Source organism: Mustela erminea, chromosome 4 (genome assembly GCF_009829155.1).
Source record: "Mustela erminea isolate mMusErm1 chromosome 4, mMusErm1.Pri, whole genome shotgun sequence".
Classification (NCBI taxonomy): Eukaryota; Metazoa; Chordata; class Mammalia; order Carnivora; family Mustelidae; genus Mustela; species Mustela erminea.
In genome coordinates, this window is record NC_045617.1 from 21965312 (window position 1) to 21972907 (window position 7596).

The following is a 7596-nucleotide window of genomic DNA, read 5'->3' on the forward strand; positions in this document are numbered from 1 at the left end:
TGGGTTTCTCTAGGATCGGAGAAGATGGGACAGGGACTTTTTTCTCCGTGCAGCTCCTAGGACAGTGCCTGCAAGGGCACTAATGTAGACATTAACTGGGATTTGCTGAGTAGGTCTCCATGGTGGTGGAATGAACGAACCAGTGACTGGACCAACTCTGCGGACAGCATAAGTAACCAAAGTTTCCCCGGGGAGTAAAAATGACAACTGCTGCCTCCAGTTTAATGCTATTGCCCTCTGTAAAAGGTTCAGAAACCACTGTTCTCTCTGAAGGGTACATTTCTTTCTTGATATGTCACTTACTATTGTTCTTTTAATTCCTTCTAGCTGGTTGTTGGGATTTTGGCGTTCGTCAGTGGCATGCTGTCGCTAATGCTTCCAGAAACCATGGGGAGGCCTCTGGCGACGACTTGGGAGGAGGCTGTCGAACAGGAGAGAGAAAAAGAGAGTTCAGGCAAATTATTTCCCGCAGCCAATAATACTGTGTTGGAAAAAGTAGAAGTCATTGACTCAGGGGCTTCTGGTCTTGGTGAATAAATGTGCCTTGTGCTGTCTGGTACCTGAACTCTTGTTTACTTTAATGACTTTGTATTAGCAGGAGTATTATTCTCATCTCCCGAATGTCATTTGTATGTCCTTTAAAATTTTTTTTTGTAAGAAAATCTTAAAACAATTGTTTTGTAAAAGTAAAAGAAATAAAACCAAGATGAGAATTCTCATTTTTTTTTACACTGCTTTATCACTGCAATAAAATACTTCTCCCTGTTCTTATAAGTTACTGATTCTCATCCGTCCCCCTGCCCCCAGCCATGTGGGCCTGAGGGAATGTCACACCCTCCCATCAGGACCAGGGCCCCCCTGCCCCCTGGGGACTGGGAAGAAAGGGCATGGGAGGTTTCGACAAAGCCCCTAGAAGATTCTATTTCTGATATTCCTTCTCCTCTTAGGAGAAGCATAGCTCTAAATTCAGATTTTATTCAGAAATGCCCTGGGCACACCTGAGTGGTGCAGTCCGTTAAGCTTCTGACTCTTTGTTGCAGCTCAGGTCATGACCTCAGGGTCGTGGGATTGAGCCCCACTTTGGGTTCCACACTCAATGCGGAGTCTGCTTGAGATTCTCTCTCTCTCAATTAAATAAATATTTTAAAAAATGCCCTGTCAAAAAATGTTGTCTTCCTAACTTAAGCATAAAAACAGTAGCTACAGAAAAAGGTGTCTGGCTACTCAGCACCCTGAGGCAAGAGGGCTTGAATGAGCAGACAGATGTGTTTTGTGACAGGTCTGGTTAAAGGACAGCTGTCTGCTTGGGGCCAGGTGCAAGTTTTCTAGTCTGACATTCTTATCTTTCCTAAATTTGCCAAATTCTCTGAGTCTCCTGCACAGTACAGAGAATCTGTGGCATTATAGTGCATTGCAAAATTTTTGTTTACTGATCATCCAGGAAATTGACTTTAAGTACCATTTGGATGTTACCAATGTAAAAAAAAAAAAAGTATTTTTGCCTTGAAAAATCTTTCTTGCAGGAAGATTTCACTCTTGTGTTTTTTAAGTACTAAATTTTGTTTGCCAAGCTTCACCTAACACCATATTTTGCATGTATGTTCAGTTTAATATCCTTAATATTTCAACAGAAAAAAATAATACCTGTTAGAGGAACACATTTCAGACAAGTCTGCCATAGGTTTGGGATTTCTCTTTCCTATCGCTTCATCATTAATTTTTTCTATGCTCTTGAAAATTAGCCGTTGGCTATGCCTATGTCTAATATATTAGAATTGGTGACGTTAGCAGCAGAAGCAAGTAGAAGGAGGATTAAGGGGAAAGGGTGCAGGGTTTGAAGCATGGCAGACGACGTGGACCAGCAACAACCAACCAACACCGTAGAAGAGCCCTTGGATCTCATCAGCCTAGATGAGCGAATTTATGTGAAAATGAGAAATGACAGAGAGCTTCGAGGCAGATTACATGCTTATGATCAGCATTTAAATATGATATTGGGAGATGTGGAAGAAACTGTGACTACCGTAGAAATTGAGGAGGAAACATACAAAGAGATCTATAAATCAGCAAAATGGAATATTCTGATGCTTTTTGTCCAGAGAGATGGTGTTGTACTAGTTGCCCCTCCATTCACAGTCGGCTAAAACAAAGAATTTATCGTGTTTGGAATATAGGAGTTTTTGTATGACTGCCTCTTTAAATGTAGAAGACATTCAAAAGAGAAACCTGCATAAATGTTGATAGTAAGAAATAACCAAGGATTCTTCCACTCCTGAAATGAGTTGATTTGCAGATAGCTCAAAAATTCTTAAGCTAACGGGTGCTTTAATTTTTTTTTGCAACCCTTTCAATAAATGTGATCACCAAGATGCAGAACTCTTTTTTTCAGGGAATTAATTTGTTTTGTTGTTTCCTCAGACAATTTCTGGGGTTTTTTTTCCTTAAATTAAACTTGATATTTCCTTAAAAAAATAAATAAAAGGATTAAAACAACTACATAGATGCTATTGTTTAGAAAGCATTACTGGGCGCCTGAGTGGCTCCGTCAGTTAGGCGTCTGCCTTTGACCCAGGTCATGATCATGGGGGTCCTGGGATTGAGCCCCCTCCCACCATCGGGCTCCCTGCTCAGTGGGGAGCTTGGGTCCTGGTTCTCCCTCTCCCTCTATCTCTGCCTCTCCCCACCCTTTGTGCTCCCTTTCCGCTCTTTGTCGCTCTCTCAAATAAATAAATAAAATCTTTTTAAAAATAAAAAACAAAAAAAATTAGTAAGAGGGAAAAAGGGATTTGATTTGAATTATTTTGGCTTTTTATATTAATTCCATTCCCTGGGTAAGTCCTCAGTTCTTCACTTGGCAAATAAAACGTAACCTCCTAAACCTCTCTCCCTTTGTGAAAGAAAACAAAATAATGAGGATATGAGAGGGAGCTATTTCTTTATCCTTCTTCTCACCTCTTACTGTGTCACTTTTTCTTTTTTTCCTTTATCCTCAGCCTGTTTTTCTATGGGTATATAGGTTTTTCCTCTTGGTTAATCTTTGATACTTTCTTGACTTTTCTTTTTACTCTTGGTTTGCTCAGGTGGCCATTACAAGATACCATAGTCTGGGCGGCTTCCACCACATTAAAGTTAGTTCTCACGTTCTGGAAGCTTGAAGTCCAGGATCAGGATGCCTGCAAGGTAGACTTTATCCTGAGGTCTCTTCTCTTGGCTTGCGGGCAGCCAGGGTCTTGCTGTGTGTTCACATGACCTCCTCTGTGTATCTCTGCCGGGAGAGCGAGAGTGCTCTGGTGTCTCGGAAGGGCACTAATCCCATCTGGAGAGCCCTGTTCTTTCTGTCTTGTCAGACCCTAAAAACGTTCAGTCTATCACTCATGTAGGTATTTCTGTATTAGCAAGAGCCCAGTCAGCAAAACAGGAACCCTCTGAGCTATTTCAGGCAAAGAAAAATTTAATACAGGGAATTAGTTACAAAAGCGTGGGGAGGGCTGGTGGAACAAAATGGAGAAGAAGTTAGCTAGAGGCCAGAAGACACTGTCCTCACTGGGCTGGGAGCCCCCACACCTATACCCTCGGCTTCCACTGCTCATGCAGATATCACATTTCTGCCACTGACCAGGGACCCAGGAGCCCACACTCCTACTGACGCTATGGAAACTGCCTGGCATGGTTTCAACTTGAATCGAATTGAATTTTTAGATTAATTTAGGGAAAATATACCTTATCCCTAGTATTGACTCTTCCATCCAATATCATGAGTTATGTCTTCCTCTACTTGGGATTTATTTATTTATTTGACAGAGGGACACAGAGAGAGAGGGAACACAAGCAAGGGGAGTGGGAGAGAGAGAAGCAGGCTTCCCTGCTGAGCAGGGAGCCTGATGTGGGGCTCTATCTTGGACCCTGGGATCATGACTTGAGCGGAAGCAGACGCTTAATGACTGACCCATCCAAGTGCCCCAACTTGGGTTATCTCTAATGTCTTTCAATGAAGTGTGATTGTCTCCACAAATCATGCACATTTCTTGTTCTACTTCTTCTTGGGTAAATATATTTATTACTAGCAGTGTTGAGTTTCTCATATATTTTCTACTGCTTATTACTGGCATCAAGGAAGGTAATTGGTTTTGGTATGTTGTTGTTATATTCCACAACCTTGATAAAAAAGTGTTTTTAAATCAGTAGGGGGATAAAAAGCTGTTTTGGGAGAAAATGTGGGCTTTTCATCATAACGACTACAAATATGAGTCATACTGGACGCCAAACATACTTTGTTCCTCCAGCATTTCTCCATATGCACAGCCTTCTGATTTTATACCTGAAAAACAGTGATGATAGATATCTTTAATAGTTGGAACGGAGTCCTGGCATGTCAGGTCTGTCTCTAGTTGTAAGTATTTCAAGGAGTACCGTACCACAGCGTGGGAAAGCTCAGAGAACCAGCCACACACAAGTAGGTGACCTTGAGGCAGGTGACCTTGTCACCAGATCTGTTCAACGGAGGTCTGTGCGTCCAGCTGACTTCCACAGGCAGTTATTGTGAGAAGTGGTGGAGGCTAGTGGCGGGACAAAGGTCCTATCACTTGGGCAAATCAACCTCTCTTCATCTCAGCCTTCTCATGGAAAAATTCAGAATGGTAATAAGATGTCCCTCATGGGACCGGGAAGATAAGCTACTACATCTACATCACATATCCACCGTGATTCAATTCTGATGCTGGAAGCGCTGTCTCTCTCCACTCCATAGATGATTCCATTGCTCTGTCAGAGAGAGTGGCAGGTGTCCTGCCCCTGCGACTGGTTTTGGCCCATGACCGCTGTAGGGAATGCCTCCTGCGAAGCCACCAGAGCATGAACTTCAATTGGCTTCCCTCCCTCACACAGGTTCCTGTGAGAGACCTCCATGATGGGTTCATTCGGCCAGACGTTTTTGTAAAATTCTGTAAATTTTGCAAAAGTAAGATAAGTTCACTGCCATCAGTTAAGACCACTGTCTCTTTCCTTCTGTTATATTTCCTCTCTGTCAGATGATATAAAAATGACCAGAGGCACTTCTTCTCTCACGATTTTATAGATTTTTATCTTATAGAGGACTCTAAAAACTGTATAAGCTTCAAAACAAACAAACAAACAAACAAAACTGTAAAAACTTCAGCCCCCACAAAAGCTGAGCCTGTCCTGCCTCCCGTCGCTGTGCTGTTAGGGAAGCTCATATTGAAAATCTACTCTGAATGTATTCTGTGGCCTTTCCCTTACGTCGATCAAATACTTATCGAAAGCAAGCCAAACACAAAGGGTTCATTCTCTAAAATGACATATCCAGAGGGGGCACTTCATAAATTCCTATAGATGGTGAAGAGGACCAGTTTCTTATTCAAGATTGTTTCAGCTGACTATGGAAGCCAGAGTCCATGGTAACTTCCCCCAACAGAGATGAATTATCTGAATTTGCCAGAAGCCAGTAACAGCTGCTTGTTTTATCTCTAAAGTCCACGTTGCGCCAGTATTTACCGACAACCGCTAGTTCCCCGAGTAAATGCATCCTCCTTGTCCATTCCTTGCGTCTCCCTACGCTCGCCTACTCCATCAGGAGATTTTCACGGATGTTCCAGTAAGTGAATCTTGAAAGTCAAATTATTTTACAAAGAAGAAAGGGTTCAATGATAGATTCTGCCCTGCTCCCGTGTGCCGAGTCAGGGCTAGCCAGTATATCAGACAGTCCAGCCACTCCGCGCTCCCGCCTCTCCTGTTTCCTTACCCCGGTTTGTAGCCTGTGGCTGAATCCCCGCCTCCCAGAGCCTTGTTTCCTCAACAGCGTCCTGAAACATTCAAGTTCTGTTGGTTTGAGGCTCTTTATTTACTGGCGGACGAACACACTCACAAGGCTGACACATCCCAAGCCACTGATGCCCACGGAGAGCAGAGCAGGCGGCGCTGGGGGACCCGGGAAGCCTCCAATACGGAGCACAGGGGAGGCTCTGGGGACTTCCAGAGCCTGCAGTGAAAAGTCTCTGAAAAATCACTGGGGAGGAGGGTGACACTGAGCTCACCTGCAATCTCAGGGGGTCCCTTCAGCTTTTTCGACCTCAGCCACTTGCCCATAAAATGATAACACAAGACGCCCAACTAGAGGACCCCTGATGCCACTTTTAACTCCCACCTCAATGACACCTAAATCAGTTTTCCTTTCAGTTTTCTTTCTTTTTTTTAAGATCTTATTTATTTGACAGAGAGAGATTACAAGTAGGCAGAGAGGCAGGCACGGGGCCGGGGGTTGCAAGGAAGCAGGCTCCCTGCTGAGCAGAGAGCCTGATGTGGGGCTCGATCCCAGGACTCTGGAATCATGACCTGAGCCGAAGGCAGAGGCTTAACCCACTGAGCCACCCAGGCGCCCCTCCTTTCAGTTTTCTAAATGACCCCTCTTTCAAGCAACATGGCTAGAGTTCTGTGGAGCAAAAGAATAGAAGACGGATTAGCCCTTTACACACAACAGCTTGTGTTCCTGGTTTCATTTCTAAATGTTTCCTCTTCTTGCTTTCAGAGGAAAATGGAGTCCTGCCCTGGGCGCGGATTAAGGAGCCTTCTCAGGTATCCTCCATGGCTGCCATTGCTTTGAAAATGGTGGCCTCCATCTTGACCAGACGTCACACTCTGCTCTCGCACACCTCCCCATGGACACACACGCTGTTTCCTCAGCTCTCTTCAAACGTCCTGCCTCTGTGACTTTGCTCGCCCTCTCCTCCCTCTAGATAATTCTCTCCCTCCTCTTCTTTGTCCATCCACATCCCTCTGATTCTTTGAAACCTTCCTCATTTCCCATCGTCCCTCCTGGACTGGCCATGTGGGTCCAGCACGCTTCCCTCTCTCTGAGCCCCTACAGCACCTACAGTAACTGCTACATATCAGAGGACTGTCTTACTCTCCCTCGTTTCCCTTCTTGAGGGAGAAAACATCAGTTTAGAAATCCTTAAATCTCTCGTAGTCCCTGCAGCGTGCTTCGGACAGAGTGAGCGCTCCATGCATGTTCATTAATTTTATAGCAAATGCTCGATAAAATACATATGCCACACTCACAAAGAATGTTACAGATTTTAACTCAGCAGATGCTTACAATAACTTGTAAGAAGAATTAGCTCACTCCCAATTTTCAAAGGGGGACATTGAAACTTAGAAATTAGGTGACTTGCTCAGGGAAAGCAGACAGGTCTCGATGCCCAAGTGTGCACTTTGATTAAGACCTTGAGCCTTGGAGTCTGACACTCAGACTGGGCTTTGCTATGTAGGAGAAATTGGGCTCTTCCTTATGCTCTGAGAGCCTCAACTTACCCATGTACAGAATGGGGATAATCATAGTATCTCACTACCTCGGAGGGTAGTTGTGCTATATGGTGTCGTACGTGCACGTAACCCATGATTAATGCTAAATACATATTAGTTATGATATTATTATTACTTTGGTTCGTCTGACTGCTTCCCGGTCAACAACTTCTTGACTGTCAAGTGCCTACCACATGGTGGACACTCAACAAATACTTGAATCTGTGGGCTAAAGAATCATTTGGTTTTTATCCTCGATTATCTCCTGAGTAATTTTTC

At 43.9% G+C, this 7596-nt stretch overlaps 2 protein-coding genes across 3 annotated transcripts in view; both read left to right on the plus strand.

The window, feature by feature from the left end:
- The window catches only part of SLC22A16 (solute carrier family 22 member 16), a 42876-nt gene extending 42119 nt beyond the window's left edge, over positions 1 to 757 (plus strand). For both annotated transcript variants that reach the window (XM_032338808.1, XM_032338806.1), the window contains one exon: positions 328 to 757. In XM_032338808.1, the coding sequence (XP_032194699.1) occupies positions 328 to 537 (210 nt within the window). In that variant the 3' untranslated portion in view covers positions 538 to 757. The remainder of the gene's footprint in view (positions 1 to 327) is intronic.
- A 1084-nt stretch (positions 758 to 1841) lies between these two features.
- On the plus strand, positions 1842 to 2144 carry LOC116587719 (U6 snRNA-associated Sm-like protein LSm3). Its single transcript, XM_032338316.1, has one exon. The coding sequence runs from the start codon at positions 1842 to 1844 to the stop codon at positions 2142 to 2144; it is 303 nt and encodes a 100-aa protein (XP_032194207.1).
- The last annotated feature ends 5452 nt before the right edge of the window (positions 2145 to 7596 follow it).